At 43.3% G+C, this 20,883-nt stretch overlaps 1 protein-coding gene and 1 pseudogene across 1 annotated transcript; one reads left to right on the forward strand and one right to left on the reverse strand.

The window, feature by feature from the left end:
- Positions 1-259, forward strand: part of LOC138038260 (uncharacterized) — a 1,746-nt pseudogene extending 1,487 nt beyond the window's left edge.
- A 916-nt stretch (positions 260-1,175) lies between these two features.
- On the reverse strand, positions 1,176-7,035 carry LOC138038261 (uncharacterized). The gene is made up of 4 exons (XM_068884061.1): positions 6,630-7,035; positions 3,730-4,040; positions 3,194-3,438; positions 1,176-3,088 (listed from the first exon to the last, which is right to left on the reverse strand). The coding sequence occupies exons 1-4, from the start codon at positions 7,033-7,035 to the stop codon at positions 1,339-1,341; spliced, it is 2,712 nt and encodes a 903-aa protein (XP_068740162.1). The 3' UTR covers positions 1,176-1,338.
- Between the last annotated feature and the right edge of the window lie 13,848 nt (positions 7,036-20,883).

Here is a 20,883-nt window from a genome sequence, read left to right on the forward strand (position 1 = left end):
TGAAGACATTCTTCCCCTTGGTGTTTCCTTAAATATTCCTCCTTTCCTGGGAATGTCTGAACAGATGTCAGCTGAAGATGTGATTGCAACACAGGAAATAGCTAGCTTAAGAATCCATGTTGAGAGGGCTATCAATAAGGTGAAGAATTTTCTGATATTTGATGGGATTATTCCATTGAGCCTCTTTGGGGTAGTGAATCAAATGTGGTGTGTGTGTGCCATTTTGTGCAACATGCAGGACCCCATCATCAGTGCATAACCCTTTCACTCCCAAGATCGGATTAGTAATTCTCCTTTCTAGCTGCTAGACATTCCCTTTTATATTACTTAAGAGAATTTGAGTTTGATCAAAATAACACCATCTGAGTGATACGTTTATTCATTCTCATCACCTGGCTGCTGAATAGTGAATTGATATTATAAGGAGAAGTTACATACTAATCACTTCTGGGAGTGAAAGGGTTAAATTGATCTTGCTTTCATTAAGTAAATTTTCTGGTTAAAATGCCAACCAGGCAGGGGATAGAGATGAATACATGTAAAATATTTCAACTGAAAACAGTAAAGGAAAATATTATATTCTACATATAAACAGATCAAAATTTAACCACAACAATGTACCCAAAATTAACATATAAATTTGCAAGATGGGTAAATCAGTCTCCTTTGTGTGTATCCTTTTCTAAAGAGATGTTATGAAGAAAAATATGGTGCTCAGTTGAACAATTTTTGTTTTGTTTTTTGTAACCTGTCCTAACAATTGATTGTATGCAAATTTTAACTGGAATCATTCTTGTCAGAGTTCCCACAATTCCAGTCTTGATTCTATGTACACAATCTAAATGACAATTCTTTGACTTTCTTAGTTCAGGCTAAGGTCTTTATGTAAGTTATTATATTGAAAATTGAAAAATAAGGTTCTTATCATTGTTTTCAAAAGGATTACACAATATACTTCTTATGATATTTACATGAAATTATGTAACTTCAACTCTCCTCAACTTTTAAAGCTTCAATATAATCACAGAAATTCTCCTCACCACTGTAGTTCTCTACATGTGTTGTAGTTGTCAGTTGTGAGTGGTTCTTTGAAAAACCAAGCCAATTAATTTTGTCTTTGGTGATCAATCCCTTTATTCTCATGATTTGGGCTTGTTTAAGTATTACACTGCCAGGAGAAAATAGATGGTGATCACTACATGTATGCTGAAGCTTTAAAGGCTTCACTGGTTCATAATAATTATTTTTGACCAAGCAGTAAGCTAAACCTACAATTATGTACATGTATATAAATAAAAGGCACTTGCAGTGCCTAGCATTTGTTTACATAATGACTGATTAGCATTTTGCAAATTCACTAGCCGGAGTTTTGATAAAATAGGTAAAGAAATAGGTTTCAAGCTTTTGTTTCAGAGTTGCCCAGTAGGCGGCGTCAAAAGGGATTCTCTCCACTGAAATTCCCTTCTTTGTGTAGACAATGAAGTCACACCATGAGGCTCCACTAGCACCCATCTGGCCCTGCACTTGAGTGTAATAGGAATGATTCCTTTTAAGTCTGCATTGTCCATTAACAGCCTCACAAAAAAAGTTTGGATCCTGACATGCTTCCAGTGGAGTGACTTGATACTTCGTCTCTGGACACTTCACTTCAGCAAGTCCAAAATGATTTCGACAGCCAAAATCAACAATTCTGCCATCTGGTGAGGCTCCAAGAAATGTCATATCCAAACAAACAACAAAACCACTCTTGAGAACCTTTACTGGGGTCTTTCGAGTAAACATAATTTTCTCATATTGTTCAATGGCAATGGGTTCATTTTTAATACCGTGCTCGACATACCTTGAGGTGAACGGCTTCGGATTGATGAGGTCAGCTGCAAATTTTTCATGATTCCTTTGCCTTTTTGAGATTAAGTCAAATTTTGAAGCAGTAAATCTAAATTTACGTTCCTTCTTCCACTGCTCAGATGATGACTGGTCTCTTGTGGCTTCCTCAATATTGTTTATCATGGCCTCATCCACAACAAGGGAACTAACAAGTGCTTTTTCAGCAACATCTAAGTTGTTAGGCAAAACAAAATCACTGCGCGAGTCCAGAGGAAACCTGGGATAGGTAAGTTCAGTGTCTGCGCTGACATCTTCTCTTGGCATTGATGAAATATCCACAGTAGCCACGAAGTTCGCCTCAGTGTGACTCAACTGATAACTACAAAATGACCCAATCTGACTTTCTCCAAATTTGGTTTCCACACAACTGTTAAGGTAAGAATCATCTCTTTCCATTAGTGCTAAGCCCATTTGGGGGTTTATTTGCTTTAGGGCCTTTTTAAATTTCATTTCGGCCTCAACATCATGTTGGGGATTAGTTCTTGCATCATAAAAGAGACATTTCACTCCCTCTCTGCTCTTAGTTTCATCAAGTTTAGTTTTGGAAATGGTGACTTCCATTACCGGTTGGGCAGATATTTTGTCACCACGACCCTTTTTGTGCCACTTTTGGAGCTGGGAAGTGCATGCAAGATCCGGCTGCTCATCATCATCCTGGCATAAATCATCGGTTGATTTACTGTCAAATAAACTAAACTTGCATGCTTTAAACATCAATGCCAGAACATGGTTACAGTAACCAACTTTGCCAGCTTTACATGAACAGGTGGCTTGAATGACTTGGCCTGACACAATACACATAGCAAAACGAAGAACATGGGGGGCCTCACTCTTCTTGAAACTGTGATAGCACTTTGCCTTGAAATAAAAGAACCTTTGATCACTGTTTGCCTCAATCTCCTTCAAGTACTCGTCCTCCAGAAAGGTTTTAGCTTTCCTTAAATTGGTCGGAATTGAATGATGGTCAGCATTTGCAACTCTTTTTCCAGAATTTGCCACGTGCTGGTTCATTTCAGCTCTTGTGAAAGAAGGCATCCTTTCAAGCGACTTCCCCCAGCCATCGCTCGGATATTTCACACTTGACGAAGGAGCGGTGTCTTTTGAAATGTTCGAGACCCTTGCCTTTCTTTTCGTGTAGATTTCATCGGGATCAGGATCGATCACCATCTTATCTCTTCCACTTTTAATATACTCGTCGACACTGCAAAGTAGTCGATAAGGAATTCTAAATTTTACAGAAACAAAATCATATGTGCCTGATCTCTGAAAGCAAATCTGTACAACAAGCTGCCAGTATGTTGCTTACCGCTTTATAAGCTGTGCCTTCGTCTTAAGTCCCTTTAGTGAATCGCCACGGCATCGCAACCAAAACTTGAGTTCTTCATTCTTTAGTGAAGAAGGATTTCTTCCAGCCAAAGCAGCTCCCGGAATATCGTCTTCGGTAAGAATAACTGCGTCTGAATCTCGACTTGTAGAGGCCATTTCATCCCTTGATTTCACCCCTGGCCTACCAAGCCTACAGAGACTAATAGAATCTTTTCCGCTACTATCCTTCAAGAAATAAAGATTTCAGGATATTTTTGCGTAACATTTATCGCCTCGAAACTTTAATATAATACAAATCTAAGTGCGCACTAAGTTTTAGCTGGCCTACCAAGCCTCGTTCTCATGTATTGGAAACCAGGCTGTTCCGCGTGGCCGCCATTTGTGAATACGGTCTATAATTCGTCAAATAACTGGCTATATATTTCATCACGTAGCTCGTCTCATAACTCGTCACATAACTCGTCACATAACTCGCCATTAATTATAATTTGTCATGGCCCTTTGCGGGCTCCGTACAAACGCGCCGCCATCTGTGCCCCGTCCACCACTATACTCGTCACATGACTCGTCATATAACTCGTCCCATAACTCGTCGCATAACTCGTCAAATAACTCGTCACATAACTCGTCATATAACTCGTCATATAACTCGTCGCATAACTCGTCAAATAACTCGTCATATAACTCGTCGCATAACTCGTCATATAACTCGTCACATAACTCGTCAAATAACTCGTCATTTAACTCGTCATATAACTCGTCACATAACTCGTCACATAACTCGTCAAATAACTCGTCACATAACGCGTCACATAACTCGCCAATAACTATAATTTGTCATGGCCCTTTGCGGGCTCCGTACTTACTACCTCTGCCCTGTAAAACTAAAAAACTTACTGATTAATATGATTAAATGAACGTTATCGCTGCAATTGATAATATATAGGAGAAAACGAAAGGATTTGACATTTTCTGTTCCCTTATCTTTTTACTATGTTTTTAATCTTTTATATGTTTTGGCTTAAATTTAACATTCATTTTATGTTACCCATTTTTAGTATTAGGCCTAATTTAGAGAGATGAAAAGCCCTCTAACGCATTATCCATTCTAGCTAGCGGCGGAGAAAGCTGATTTAAGGCTGGTTTTCACTAGCGACGGAGTCGGAGTCGGAGTCGTAATCAGAAGCGCAGAGCGATACGATCTAGTGAAAATCAAACTGGCGGAGTCGGAAGCAGAACACCGATTCCGGTCATGACTCCGTTGCTTATGATCCAGTGAAAACTGCATCGTCGGAGTCGAAAGCAGAAGCGGAAGAATAAACCAATCACAATCTTCGATTCCAAGCATTATGGTTGGTTGGTTCTTCCCCTTCTGCTTTCGACTCTGACAATCTGGTTTTTACTGGATCATAAGCGACGGAGTCATAAGCGGAGTCGCAAGAAAATGGGAACGTTCTGATTCTTCCGACTCCGATTCCGTCGAGCTTATGATTCCACTTACGACTCTGATCTTTGATTTTCACTAGGTCATAAGCGCTCTTACGACTCCGACTCCGACTCCGTCGCTAGTGAAAACCAGTCTTTAGTCAGCAAAAATATCGTGTTCTACCTGAGAATTTAAAATTACGCTACGTTGTATTGGCTCCTTGTGTTGTATTCCTTAGAGCTACAGAAAATCTAGCAAAAAATTCCTCTTTTTAGTTCATGCCCTTTTCGTATTTTGAAAGTTACTCGTTTACAAATACAAGTATGCCTAACAAAGTTTCGGAGACTGTCGTTAGCTGATACATAAAATTAAAAAAGGAAGCGATAACGCTTTCCGGTGAAATGAAGGAGGGTCGGAAGTGGGGTCACAACCCATTCATTGGATTGTTGCCATTATTGTTTAAAATACGGGGCTTCGGAGGGGAGGGTCCTTAAAATTTTTTTTTTACAAATTGGGGAGGGTCGAACCTGTTTTATTCTCAACCGGGGGGGTGGGGGGGGGGGGGGAAGGAGGTCACAGTTTTTTTTTTTGGCAAGGAGAAAATTACTCCATGTCGCTTCTATTTCGTATATACAAGCAAAGCTACCAGTCAAGATTAATCTAAACTATTTCAGGTGTCGAAAATTTATATATAAAAAAAACTATCTTCTCCCAACTAACATAATTGTCTCTCTGGACCCGTGCCCGCTTCCGCCCACATTTTGATGTTTCCGCGCGGGATTCTGTTATAAAATCAGTCTCCGGTGAGGATTCGTCACTTAAGCTACTCGGGCTTTAACTGACAACTCGATCTACGTCATCAATTTGAGAGTCAGTTTCGACCTCGGAAAGTGATAAGGTCACTTGTTGCCTCACATTTCTTAGTGGGGGCTTTGAATTGAACCGCAAGCTGCCAATGTGCGCTTTAATCATTGCGACCTTTTCCGCTTTCTCCCCTTTGAAGGTGATCTTGTGATAAGAAAAGTACAAGGATAGCTGGTCCACCCTCAAGGACGACAGCTTACCGGGGTTGCACAGTCTGAGCCCAGTCAATGTCATTGTACTCCCGGTTCAGCCGTTCCACTCGCTCCCTTTCAGTCTCCTCTTTCTTCTTCTCCTTGCGCATTTTTATCTGGGCAAGGTGCTCAACATACCCTGCCACAAGCTTTTCGGGAACAATGTATTTATCTGAAAACTTTCTATTAGCCTCACTGTCCCCATTGACTAGTTCACTTTTCTCAAACAATCACTTAATCTGAGCTCGAGGCTGGAAGTCATCCGGCTCATGGCCATTGGTGGGGATTACACTCCAAGAGAGACTGAATGGACGGTTGGAAGCTTGCCATAGTCGGGATATGGTCGTAGAGTTGGAAGTGGGGCGCTGGTAGTATCATCCTTCTCGCTCTCCTTTCTCACAATGAAGGCTGTCAAATTGTTCTAGCTTGGAAAAATACCCATGCCCAGGAATAGAACTCTTTTGATTGTAAGGTGACCCAAGTACCGTTGTAGAAAAAGTGATTTTCTGTTCGGTCGACCAAAAGTGCTGAAATGTACCCCAGTGGCGCTGGGGAGTCGTCAATTCGAAGACACACTTCCTCAGCAACAGCCCACGCATTTTTTCCATGACTTTACTGCTGTTCGCGTCTAGTTCTGACGTTGAAAGAGACTTAGGGTGCGTTCGATTGGCTCTATTCCGGAATAAGAATACGTGGAGTGATGATTTAAAACGGTATGTCTCGCGTTTTGAAGCAACAAGGATAATTAAGACATGTTTGAGATAGCATTTTAGCAAGTATTTTACAATGTTGATGTCAATCTCCGTAAAAACGAAGGATTTCTAACTTCTATTCCATGTATTCCTATCCCGGAATACGGTCAATCGAACGCACCCTAAATTTCTCCTATATCTGCCATTTAAGACTGCCTCCATCACACAGAGTATCGCCTATACATGCATTGAGCCGCTCTGCTTCATTCTGTCCCGAGTCTTCTCTTGCCCTGTGAATCCTCAAGCCTTTTTCATTGCCACGCATTCTTGCTTTCTCTAGAATTCGTATTCTGGACTCTGCACTGGACACGCCCACTCCTGGACCAGCATCAGTTAGCTTTAGTAAACGTGGATACACAGGTGGCAGTCTGAGGCAGGCAATTCTTCTCAAGACCTCATCACACTGATCGAGTACGGGATTCAGTACCCTCTGCAACTGATCACCAGTTTTATGTTTCATATCCGTTTCTGCCATACTGATACAATCTAGGAGGCAATTAGCAACATTGACTACGTTGTCTCCAATCTCCCTCTCAGAGCCTTCGCAAGCACATTTCCCTCTTTCTATTCCTCGTACATTCTTGCCCATTTTCAAGTTTTCACCGTACAATCACATGCCATGCAATTAACTACTTTGTGCGCAGATGAACGCGGTTATATGAATAACACTTCCAGTTTGTTATTCTCACTTCCGGTTATATTTGTCGTGGATAGGTGGGGCTCCACAATCCGCCAAGGCTTAGGTGTGGAGGAGGATCAGATGATTTCGTTTGGGTATTTCTGAATCGAAGGGTCATGCATTAATTAATCCATTCCAGGAAGTGAGAGGGCCACGACTTTTTTCACAGAAAAATTCTAAAATCATCGCCCAGAATGCTATTGTCTTAGACGACATGTACTTACAGTGCACAGTTTTCAATGCGCGGAAAAGTTATTGCATAGATTAAGCTTTCGGAATTCCGACTGTTCTCGTCAATGAATCGGTGGCTGTCAATCAAAGGATCTAATGTGTGAAGTAAATCCCAAGGTGTAATAAAGTTAACAAATCAAATGAAGCTGTGATCCTCGCAGTTATGAACGCAATTTTTGCAATTGCGTATAGAAGCCTGGAAAATTCAGGACTTCAACCGGGTTTGAACCCGTGACCTCGCGATACCTGTGCGACGCTCTAACCAACTGAGCTATGAAGCCACTGACGTTGGAAGTTGGTCATTTGTGGGTTCCAATGTCCCCGTGAGGAATGAATCAACGATGAAATGATATATGAAATGGATCATATATGAACTGCGGAAATGAAATCAAGTGAAGCTGTAATCCTCGCAGTTATGAACGCAATTTTTGCAATTACGTAAAGAAGCCTGGAAAATTCAGGACTTCAACGGGGTTTGAACCTGTGACGACGCGGACGCGATTGAACCACGAACGTGTTCATATTCGACCAAAGATGTCTCAGACTTTGCGTTTAGCTTTTTTATAGACGTGTTGGCCTCCTGCTTTCACCCCAGCTTTGATCAGCGCGCCAGCTTTCTTTTTGACTTCTTGTTTCAAGGCTTGTCCGATGACGTCTCCAACAACACCTAGGGATTTTCCACTGGATGTTTCGTCGCAACAACCGTCTTCACGACTGGTACAACTTCCGTTTGCGCGATCTGCAACCAGCAACGATGATGAACCGTTTGAATGACATCTTTCGCGATCAGCAAACGGTTTTTAAGTTGAACTTGTCTTTTGGTTTTCTTTTGTGGAACCAAGAGACCGGGGACTTGAGGTATTATCATGCCTCCGCGAACAATCATTTGGCCTTTCCCGAACCCTTTGTCATACTTCGGGAAGTGGACCTGCAACAAATACGTGAGGCACTGAACGATTTGGACGTGTTGGAGTGGGCCAAACAGCAGCGGAACAACAGCAAATGGTTGGTCGAACAGATCACCAACGTGACGTTTTACGTCAGCAAGCTGCGTGGACATCCCATCGGGTGTGGTTGAGACCTCCCGCCCTATTTGAAATATAACCGGGGACTCCAAGGCCTGGTTCGGAATGACCGGGATGGTATGTTATACGAGGACAATTTGTGCTTCTTTCATGCCCTGGCCCTCAGCAACGGGTGCGCCCTCCGCAATTTGGAAAGGGCCGCCAAGGAGGCGTTTGCGATGTATCACGCGGCGGGTCTAACGGAGCAGACCCTCGAAACGTTCCAAGGGGTACAACTGGAAGACCTGTACGATCTGGAACGCTTGTTTAAAAAGAACATTTTTGTTTACGTGATGGGTCCAGTGAAAGTGGAGGAGGAGGACGAGGAGGAGGACGAGGAGATCATGGTAAAGCTCGTGTACGGCTCTGTGGATACTTGAACTTGTACCAGACTTATTTTCCGTACATTTCTGACATGAAAAAGTACTCCGACTCGTACAAATGCAGTCGCTATGTGAAATTTTGGAAGACGGGCTTTCAGTTAAATCGACACGAAAAGACCTGTGAAGGGAACGTTGTCCACAAGTTTCCCGGCGGGGTCTACCGACCTGCTGTCTCCGTCTTTGAACAGTTGGAAGACCAAGGGATAGAGGTGCCCGAACGTTTGAAATACTATCCGTATTGGGCCACCTACGACATCGAGGCAATGCTCGTATCTCAACGTATCTTATTATCTCGCTAATGGACTGATAGCGGCTGCCAGCGGCGCCTATATATGCTGATGTCCGATCTCACCCATAGATCCCTTGCTTGTAAAGCGCATTTGAATATGTTAATAGAAAATGCGCTATATAAATTCATTACCATTACCATTACCTAGTCACATATTTTATAAACGTTTTATTATGATAATAATTGTATGTTCATTGTAAACTTACACGTCTGTTGTAAGTGTTGTTATTTTAATAAAGACTTGAACAATGCGGACAAATTAGAGTGGACGCAAAAACACGTCCCGGTCAGTGTCAGTATTTGCTCCAACGTACCCGAGTTTACGAAGCCCGTATGTTTGATCAGTCACGGCGATCCTGATGATTTGGTGCAACGCATGATGGCACGTCTCGAAGACATCAGTGCGGCGGCGGAGGCCAATCTCATGGAAGATCCCGAGATGGAGGTGCTTTTCAACTCCATCGAACAAAAGCTGAAGGAAGAGGAAGAGGAGACAGAGGAGGAGGAGATAGAGGAGGATGAGGAGGACGAGGAGAATCCCCCAAGAAAAAAACCCGTGCCTCCCCTGTTCAAACTAAAAGCCAAACTGGAGGGGCATTTGGCTTCCGGTGGTCCGGTTTAACTCAGCCAAGTATGACATCAATGCCTTGAAAGAGTTCTTGATCCTAGCACACTACACCGAGCTAAAGTTCACCATCAAAACGTTGAACAGTTTTATGTGTCTCTCCACGACGCAGCTGCGTTTCCTGGACGTCCTGAATTTTCTGGCACCGGGGTTCAGCTACGATGCTTTCTTGAAAGCCTACGGGTGCACGCAGAGCAAAGGGTTCTTTTCTTACGAGTGGTTCGACTCGTTGGACAAGTTGAAACAAACGTGTTTACCACCTCCCGAAGCGTTTCATTCCATCTTACGCAACGAGGAAATCTCGGAAGAGGACTATGATTACTGTCAGCGGATGTGGCAGGAACGGAACATGCAGACCATGCAGGATTTTCTCGAATGGTACAACAACCGGGACGTCGAACCCTTTTGCGAGGCACTCCAGAAAATGAGCGATTTGTGGAAAGACAAGAAAATTGACATGCTGAAACAAGGTGTCTCCATTCCGGGCATCACGCTCATCTACCTGTTTGCGACCCTACCACAGGACACCTTTTTCATGCTCTTCGGGGAAAGGGACAAAGATTTGTATTATTTATTCAGGGACAATATGGTGGGTGGACCCAGTATCATTTTTCACCGCTACCACGAGAAGGGTAAAACCTTCCTTCGGGAGGTAAAGATGAAAGCAACCGGACGAGACCCCAAGCTATGTCAAGGGGTCGTGGGTACGACGCGAACGCCCTCTATCATGCGGGAGATGCCCACAGGACACTATACTCGTCGCCGTGCCGAGACCAGGTTTCGACGGGAATGCAACCGTATGTCCGTAGAAGCCCTGGAATGGTTGTAGTGGCTAAAAGAAACAGAGGGCCTCCAGCTACAACACGAGCCCAACGGAGGCGAGAAACGGGTGGGACGTCGTGGGTTGCCCGTGAATGGGTACGATCGGGCAAGTGGTACCACGTTTCAGTACCACGGGTGTTGTTGGCATGTTTGCGAGTGTCAGGGGGATACAACAAATGCAGTGAATGGAAAGACCATGTTGGAATTGCGTGAGAGGACGGAGGCTATCTCGACCTACCTCCGTAATGTGTTGAGAGAGGGACATCTGGTGGAGATGTGGGGATCCCGGTGGGCGGCGATGAAGCGTAACAACCAGGCGATCCGCGAGTTTGTCAGCGGATGGTTCGGTCGTCCCTTGGATCGTACGTTCACTCTGATGGAGGCAGAGATTTTGGACGCGGTGAGGAACGACACGTTGTTCGGGGTGGTGAAGTATGACGTTCATGTGCCGGACCCTCTCAAGGCGTATTTCAGCGAAATGCCACCGATTTTTAAGAACACGGCAATTTCCTGCGAGGACATCGGTCCCGTCATGAAAGCATTCGCGGAGGAAAAGACCCTCCTCATCACGCCGTTGCTCAAGTGGTACCTTGCCCATGGTTTGAAAGTCACAAAAATCTACCAGGTGGTGGAGTATACCCCCAATCCGTGCTTCAAACCGTTTGGCAACGCGGTATCCGACGTGCGACGAGCAGGGCATCGGGACCCCAACCAGGCTATCATCGCCGACACCATGAAATTGGTGGGAAACTCGAGTTACGGCAAGACCATTACCAACCAGGAACGACAACGTGACGTCGAGTACTGTTCCGAGATCAAGGCTTCGCAACTGGTGAACGAACCTTATTTTCGTGGGCTCACACCCATCAATAACGACACGTAAGAAGTGGAGTCGTGTAAGAAGACCATCAAACTCAATCTTCCTTCGGCCATTGGCTTTTTCGTTTACCAAAACGCTAAGAGACGCATGTTGGAATTTTGTTACGACAGCATCGACAAGTATCTCGATCGCAGTGATTTCCAACTCTGCGAGATGGACACGGACAGTGCCTACATGGCGCTTTCGGGGGAAAGTGTGGAAAGCCTGGTTAAACCTGAACTGAGAGAGGCATTCGAGGAGGATAAAGCGAATTGGTTTCCACGTACGGACACACCCGAACATCGTGCCTACGAAAAAAGAAAGCTGGGACTCTTCAAGGAGGAATGGAAAAGGGATGGAATGATCGGACTTTGCAGTAAGACCAACTACTGCTTTAGGACTAAGGACAAGTTTAGTTGCAAAGGGGTGAACAATCGCTTGAACGCCATCGACAAAGACAAATATCTGGAGGTCCTCCTCACTCAGCGCCCAAGTAGCGGCGTCAATTGCGGGTTCCGCACTGTCAACAATACCGTGTACACATACAATCAAGTGAGCGACGACTTTTCGTACTTTTATCCCAAACGAAAAGTGTTGGACGACGGTGTAAGCACCGAACCTTTGGACATTTAAAGTTGCGGGGTGTGCGTGCGGGGCACCAACTTTTGTGTGCAGATGTAAAAACTGAGTAGGGATACTAAGGAACTGAGGTGACTTTAAGGAGGCTCTACTCCATTTCTTGTAAATATTTGTTACGGGGCACCAATTCCTGGCGTGACCGGTGGGATGAGTGTGTTCTGGATCCTCTCATTGGCCGGCCACATCCAAATCAGCCTTTACCATTATGATAATAAACTAGGGTGCATGTGCGGGACACCATCTTCTTGTATAGATCTTGTAAATAGTCATTAAAAGCTGTTTTTGTTGGATTTTCTTGTGTGTTTTGTGTTTTTATCCGAGGGGGTCTGGGACCTTTTCTTCTTTATTGGGGAGAGGTGTCCCAGTGGGATCTGGGACCTAAATAACGCCTAAGGAAACGCCTTCAACGCCTAAAACGGGTTCGTCCGTTTAAACGTCTACAAAAACGCGTCGCACGGAACGCTCGTGACCACGCCCTTAAAAAATTCCCACGGTTTGTCAATCAAATCTCCTCTCGACCAATCAGGGGCCAGCTGGATAATTATTAGAGCTTTAAAAATGCTAATATTATCCCGTTTTGACGAACCAATCAGATGCCTTCATTTCAACGACACCTTAGCAATGCCCCTAGCAACCATCCTCAAATCCTCAAATTCCTTTGCGGAAAAAAAGCGGTCGAATCATACATGATATACTACTAGCGACCTGTCATGTGTTCATAAGGCTCACAGGAAATCACTCCCTTGTTATAGGATGTGGTGACTATAGGCCTTAAGACTTTCCCCCCAGTTCCCTCCTTCCGACCCTTTGTAATGCATCCATGAGCAAGGCCCTCGCTTTTTTTTCTCCATACTCATCCTTGAGGTGCGATAGCTTGATCAAAAGGAAATCTCTCATATGCGATGAATGTTCCGTCCAAGTAGAACGCAATTACTTTTTTCCAAACATCAGCGCTGAAGTATCTTTGCATGATTTTAGCAAAAGCCACTCTTTTTTATGATCATCTTCGGTCATAAGTCCTTTCTTCCTTGTCTGCAAATAAAGGTACCCCGCTGAATTTAGGTAACGCGTAACTGTCCTCGTTGAAACATCACTTTCTTCAATTCCGGCCTCCATTAATCTTTTACAGGTGAAAGTCCCGTCTCTTTTCGTAGGACCTTGAGACAGCGAATCAGGTGCCTTCTTTGTCTTTCACTTAGCTTGAACTTTCGGCCTCTTTTCGAGGAACTTCGTAAACGCGAGGGAGTGCTCCTATTTGCTTTGGAAATTCTTACAACACTTGCTGTTGAAATACCACAAAAATCAGCAACTTTACGAACGGAAAGTCGTTAAACCCGGCTTAAGTAAAAATGCTCTTGCCCGTGTCACATTATCGATACAGTGTTAAGGCCATAGACGTTATTCATAAATGGCGGTCAATTAATAATTCTTTTGTCGAAGTGCAAATTAGCCTACCAAGCCTCGATACCATACAGTGAATTGAAAAGAATTCTTGCTCTAAAGTGAGGCCTGGTAGGCTAATTTGCACTTGGACAAAAGAATTATAAATGTGACCGCCATTTATGAATAAGGTCTATCACGCTAGTGCAGCTTTTCTTTCGTAATTCTTCCTTCTTAGCAACAAATCAACTCTTTATAGCAATTTTATAAGTAAAGAAACGTGCTTGAACTTCTTTTCATTGCGAAAGTCCCACAAAACAACCGTTACAGAACACATTAGTAATGGCGCATTTTCTTATCTGAAATGCGTCATTCAGCATTCATACAACCTCGGTCATAAATAGTTGTAACACCTCTCTTGAACAGCCAGTAACTCGCATCCAAGCTACTGATAACGCAGCCCTCCTCCTCCCTCCCTTCAATGTTGCGGTTCTCGGTTAGTTCTTGCACTGGAACCCATAAACATCAAAATTGAAAGGGGAGGAGGGAAACATTTCTGTCAGTGTTACAACATTTGTGACCGAGACTGTGGCCTATCCTAAAGACCCCCCGGATATACTCAATCACACAGCCAGAGATTTCGACGTGGAAGGAGGGGGGAGTTAACTGCTATCAAACTGCTATCATACTGGTCACAATGGGGAAGACTGTTTCTCAGGGACGGTCTGGTGTTTAGATGTTGGGAACACGAAGTGGCAGGCTAAGAGATTTATCATCAAATCTGCTTGCCCGAGAGCATCGTGTCACAAGTGTTGTGCGCCTTGCACAACGATCCTTCATCTGGCCGCCTTGGCGTCTCGACGACTCTGGAGAAAGTGCGGAGGAGATTTTATTGGCATGGCGTGCGGGAAGATGTCGAAATGCATGTAAGAAGGTGTGTTCCATGTGCTGAAGTCAACAACCCTTCCAAGCTGCCAAAGGCACCCCTCATAAACGTGAAGGCCCCCTACAAAGGGTCGCAATAGACATTGTAGGTCCCACACCAAAATCTACTTCTGGCAATGAATGGTTGCTGGTGGTCTCCGATCATCTTACTAAGTTTTCTCAAGCCTTCCCAGCGACAAACACCTCAGCGGTCACACTGGCGAAGAAGGTGATGGATGAATACATATGCCGTTTCGGGTGTTTCGAGGGTTTGCATTCTGATCAGGGAGCTAATGTGGACGGAGCTGTGTTCAAAGGACTGTGCGATTTAATTGACGCAGCGAAGACAAGGACAACGCCGTACCATCCCCAAGGGGATGGGCTGGTGAAGAGACTGAACAAATCTCTGGTGAAGATCCTTGGTAAGCTGAATTCGTACCATCGCCGAGACTGGGCGGCCTATGTGCCCAAGTCAGTTCTTGCTTACAACACTAGTGTGCATGAGTCGACTGGATTTACCCGTTACCGGTTAATGTTCGGCAGGGAAGCTATCTTGCCATCGGATGCTCTTCTTAGGTTCGAGACAACACCTTCCAAACTTCACGAAAAAAGTTCCTCAAACCCTGGTGTGGTCCTTGGAAAGTGCTGAAAGCTCTGTCTGATATTACTTATCGCATTGAGGAGGAGAGGCAGAAGCCGAGAAAACGTCGTCAGAGGAAGATAGTCCACTTCAATTTTCTGAAACCATGCTTTTCGCCACCTGAAAGTCACGAGAAACCCTTTCCGTAAACCTCGTCCGGCCATGCGGAAGAAACGCCGCAAACAGGAAACTTGAGGGACGTGCGGCAACTGACTCGAGAAACCTTAGTTGACTCCGAAGATGTCGAATTGGAATGGCTGGAAAATCCAGTTGCTGCAGTCACGGAGGTTTCTCGTCCCTCCCAGGAGCATGAATCAAGTGGTACGTTAAGTACATCCCCTCAAACAGCTGAAGTGCCGTGTCAATCAGAGGTTTCTCTAGTGAATGATGTACCGCGTCGTGAAGCATGTGAGGCCTAGACGTGAGCGAAGGGAGCCCGTCTGGCTACAACACTATGTTAGAACAGTGGTTGTTTACCCAACCTGGCCCTTGAACTTTGTAGGAACATTTGCATGCTATAGTTAGAAATTCTTACTCGCACCTCGCAACCTTATGTGGGAGGGGGTATTGTAGTGTGGGGCCTGAGCGCAAGTTTAGCCGGTTTTGCGCAGTGAAATATAAGGTCGGACTCGTGTTTCTCGTATGAGTTCTTAAATAGTTAGTTTTGTCATCGCTTATCTCGTTTGTGTTACGTGAGAACGGATTCTCCTCAACTCTATTCCGCATTATGACGTCATTATGCGATCCCTTATCGCACATGCGCAGCAGACCACTCTTCTAAGTTTATTGTTATGCATTCTCGTTCCCAGAGCTGCGATCCTCTTGGCCAGCGCCGCGGATCGAGAGCTCTGGCTGGTTCCAATTCAACAGTCCGCGATTCACGGACTTCTGGTTGTTCTAAGCAGTTTCGACTCTTTTTCAAAATGGCGGACCAAGCCAAATCTCATCTCTTCCACGAGGCGTTGAATCATGGTATAGAAATTCTAGATTTAAGCGACTTCACATTTTTTCATCAAGTTGCAATAATAATAATAATAATAATAATAATAATAATAATAATAATAATAATAATAATAATAGCAGCTTTGTGTCAATGGATTCAGCCCTAGAGCACTAATAGCGGAGACTAATGAAATTAAGTCAAATCAAAGCAAATCAAATATGTCTTTTTGCGGTGGGGGGGAAACCGGAGTACCCGGAGAAAAACCTTTTGGAGCAGAGAAGAGAACCAACAAACTCAACCCACATATGACGCAGAGGTTGGCAATTGAATCCAGACCACATTGGTGGGAGGCGAGTGTTCTCACCACTGCGCCACCCCTGCTCCCTGACTGACTGGATCAAATCTGTCTATTTGCACCCAGTAGTCAATTTACTCTCTAACTGTTGTACTTCAAAGCTAAATTTAAGTTAAAATGATTCCAACCTAAATAATCGTTGTTTCATTCCCATTAAATTCCTTTGTAATTTAAACCTATTGATGATAAATAATGATGTTAGGGAACACCGCGCACCGGTGGCTCAGTTGGTTGAGCACCGGGCTGTCACGCGGGAGGTCGTGAGTTCAATAGGCCTCCTCTTCAAAGCGAGTCTAAGTGCGAAGTTATTGTGATGGTAATTAGTTCTACTTTAAATATGAATGAAAACAAATTTTCATAACAAAAACTTCGCACTTAGACTCGCTTTGAAGAGGAGGCAGACACGAACTCGGAAATGGCCTATTCCAGCCGGACCAACACTCAGGGTCTTTAAAAAACTGAGGAGAAAGTGCTGCCGTTGTAATTACATCTGCAAATGGTTAGACTCTCTAGTCTTTTTGGATAAGGACGATAAGCCAGAAGTCCCGTCTCACAAGCCTTTAATGTTCATAATCCTGTGGCACGTAAAAAAAAACCCGCACACTGGTCGCAAAGAGTAGGGCATGTCGTTCCCGGTGTTGTGCTCTGTCTTCTGTGGTGTATCATGGTTGGGAGGGTAAAATGGTGGTTAACCTTGTAGGGGACCTATGTCCTATTGTTGATTCCACCATGTATGTATTCATACTTAATCAGTACATAAATAAAATAATAAATAAACAAAATCTTGATCAAAATTTAGCAACATGCAGGATGACATCATTTAAGTTGCCTGAAATTCACGTATAATATTATAAGGTGTTTACATATCATAAGAAATATATATCATTGGACACCTTGTTCTTAGATCTTGGCAGTACCAAAACTGAGGAACCATATCACTCTTTTTGCACAGCTTCTTGCATTGGTCGTTGATATCCTTAATGATAACTGCCTCAACTGCATCTCTAAAAACCGTGTCTTCCACCACAATGTTTCAAAATCTGTCGAGGTTTTGCTCCATTATTCATCATTGTTGACGGTTGTTTGATATATTCACTATTTTATTCAGTTAACACATGATATAAAATATCATTAATAATTTTAATGTGAATTTTAACACTGATTGGGCACAAATAAATTATTATTCATAGTCTTCATCTTCAGTTTGTTGGTTTGAGCAAAATTATTAAAAGTAATAAAGATAAATGACTAACTTTGTTGTTCTAAAAGTTATCATATTATTATTATTGCCAATAACAGGCACACTGTATTTTGCATGTGAAGATCACTGCACATTATAAATTATAAAATAATTAGGATAGTACACGCACTCCCATTGGTCAATAGTTGTGTTAAGATAAGAGTATGTAAACATGGCTGTGGCATCACACAAATTTTGATTGGTTATGTGTTGTCTGACGCACGTTCGGATTGGCTGGTAGGAAAAAAGAGCATATAAATTATCAAGAAAATCTGTTTCAATCAAAAAGTAAAAAAACAGCATTTTCCTTCATTTATCAATTTAATTATTTTTGAGAAATATTTTATAACAGCAATGGAGGACTTTTTTCTGTGTTTACATAGCCTCATCCAAACACAAGGGGAGTTGGGAGAATGCTCGATAGTTATGCAAACCCTCCAGTGTGTTTCGGGTTTGCATAACTGTCGAGAATCTCCCAACTCCCCTTGTGTTTAGATGAGGCTATGTAAACATGGAAAACATCCTCTATTGCTTAAATAACACAACAAAATATAAGTTTTTGATCGGTTGCTTTACCTCAAGAGGATCACTTCCAGAAGGCAGTTTTCAATAGTCAAAAAGCTAATGGGGCTTTCTTTTTTCTGGTGCAAACAGGGACAGTCTGAATTATGTTGATTTTTCTTCAGCTGACTAAACACAACGCTGTATGCAATCAATGTAACATGGCGACAATTTAGCACGTAACATGGTCCCTCATGCATGAGCCCAAGTATTGAGGGCAATCGAAGAATAGGTCATTGGCTAAGCTCTTCTGACCCTATGATTTACCAGTTTAATAAATTATATACTAGCCATAACAGCGACGTGAAAGTTAACTGATAGGCACCCAATTTACTGTGGCCATAATAATCCTTTGAAAATTGAGAACTCAAAATTTGTTTTTCAGTAGCTGTGTAACAGGAGAACCCTTCAAGCTCTTAACTGGATCAGAAACTATCCAGAAGATGCAGGTTCTCAAGGAATTTGTCCATTTTAGGATAGCCCCCTCCCTCCCCCCCTATATCCTCACTTTTCATCAGTGGTTGCTCTCAGCTGAAGCCTTTTGTATCAAGCTTAGTGGCATGATTTACTTATAACTAATGCAAACTGGACATGGAAGGAATCAACTTCCAACTTTAATGTGACATTGCGCAAAGAAAATAATTATACTTACAAAATTCATTATTGCAATAAGAGAATGTAACAAAGAAAGAGCGATTTGGAGAAGCCGGCTAAAGGCCGCGACCATGCCATGCAAGACGTGCAGAAATGCATGCTGAACTCTGCACGGCCGTTAATTGAAGCCATTCAAATGAACAAGGTGAGCCGTAAAAACAAAACTCCAATTCGACTCGAAGCTTTTATTGGAGTGTTTGCGGAATTCGTTAACCTGTCTTGGTAACGCGTCTTACCAGGCGTCAATGAGGAGACGTGAGTTTTTTTCTTAGAACTGAGCAAGAATTTCCGCTCTCTGTGCTCTTCTTCGTTACCATTGACGAACTATTTGTTTGGCGATGATCTATCCAAGCAAGTCGACGAGATTACTAAGGCCAATGAGATCACATCAAAGGTGGTTACCAAGAAGTCGAATTCAGGCAACAGGTCTGACCGTCGCAAACCAGGATCCCGCAATGACAATAGATTCGCTGGCGGATTCTTTTTTACGGGATCTTTCCGGCTCGTACCGCCGCGGTCGGTACCGCCAAGGGAACTCGAGATCATCAACCACGACCAGGTCCCACCAGGAATTGAAGGTCAAAAATTGATTACAGTGAGTTCCGTTAGACAAATAACCCGTGTTCCTTGGGTTCTACAATGTGTTCAGGGCTACCGTCTCGAATTTGAGACGGCCCCACACCAAGTGTCCTGGCCAACGGCTCCTAATTTTGCAGCCGCACAGGCCTTGGCTATCGACCATGAAGTTTCTAAACTGCTAGAAAAAGGAGGATTTACTCAGACTCTCCACACTCAAGGGGAGTTTCTGTCTAATTTTCTTTTTAGTCCCAAAGAAAACAGGCGACATGAGAACAGTTATCAATTTAAAGATCTTAAATCGCCTCGTTTGCAAAAACAAGTTTAAAATGGAGATAATAGGCTAACGTTCACATGGTTCATATGGGATAGAAATCTAGCACTTCACATCAACCTCTCAGTATTCAGTTAACTATGTTTAAAACATAAGTGCTACACGGCCAACGTTTGTATAAACGTAACCTTTCCTTGTACTTGTACATGTTCATTGCCGTGCCTTTAACATCTTCAGTTCCCACGGCCTGCTCCCGTCTGACCTTGTAGCTCAGTCGGTAGAGCGGCGGAGATCTAACCCGAAGGTCGTGGGTTCCATACCCACCCTGGTCAGAGTTTTTCTCTGTCCTTGTGTGGGCCCATTTCCATCAGTAGGGCTAACGCTCACATGGTTCATATGAGATAGAAATCTAGCACTTCACATCAACCTCTATTCAGTTAACTATGTTTAAAATGGAGATAATAGGTTTCGCTGTTCAGCTTATTAACGAAGGCGATTACATGGCGTCTATTCATATCAAGGACGCTTACTTTATCATCCCTATACACGTTAATGACCGCAAATACTTGCGATTCATATGGGGCGATCAGTTACTGGAGTTTGTTTGTATGCCTTTCGGGTATAGCCTTGCTCCCCGCTCTTTCACTAAGGTGATAAAACAAGTGTATTCCTATTTACGCATGAATGGCGTTAAGGTGTCCTACTATATTGACGATACCTTGTTAGTCGCTCCTTCCTAAAGTAAATGTATTCAAAGTGTTCGGAAGGTCATTAATTTACTTTAATTCCTTGGATTTACAATAAACTTTGAAAAGTCTTTACTACAACCTACCAGGGAAGTTTCTTACCTAGGCTTTAATATACTGACTCGCGCAATATGACTTTGTCTCTTTCTGACGATAAGGTCACCAAAATAATTAACGCGTGTACGAATTTGCGTAATTTGAGTAGAGCTTCCACTTGCCAGGTAGCCGAGGTAACCGGGCTTCTCGTTGCCGCTTTCCCGGCTGTTCGGTATTTACAATTATTTTATCGATCTGTGGAAGCATGCAAATCAACTCATGTTTCTTCAGGTGCTTCTTATGAGGAGTTCGTTAGCATTACCGACACTGCGTGCTCGGATTTGGATTGGATTATTGAGAATATCAAAGCCTATAACGGTAAGTCGTTTAGAACACCTTCCTTTTCTCATACCATAGAATCGGACGCGAGGTAGCCTGGGATGGGGCACACGATATGGTGAACACCATACTACCATATCAATTATTTGGAATTACTCGCCGTTTTTCTGGCCTTGAA

The sequence above is a fragment of the Montipora capricornis genome, chromosome 2 (assembly GCF_036669925.1).
Source record: "Montipora capricornis isolate CH-2021 chromosome 2, ASM3666992v2, whole genome shotgun sequence".
NCBI classification, from domain to species: domain Eukaryota; kingdom Metazoa; phylum Cnidaria; class Anthozoa; order Scleractinia; family Acroporidae; genus Montipora; species Montipora capricornis.

Bases quoted from the DNA above. Each gene is read 5' to 3' on its own strand.
- LOC138038261 (XM_068884061.1), bottom strand. From the start codon at position 7,035: ATGGGCAAGAATGTACGAGGAATAGAAAGAGGGAAATGTGCTTGCGAA. The intron at 3,439-3,729 runs GTACGGAGCCCG...TATTTCTTGAAG, and splicing joins GCACAGATGGCGGCGCGTTT to GATAGTAGCGGAAAAGATTC. The intron at 3,089-3,193 runs GTAAGCAACATA...ACTACTTTGCAG, and splicing joins AAGGCACAGCTTATAAAGCG to TGTCGACGAGTATATTAAAA.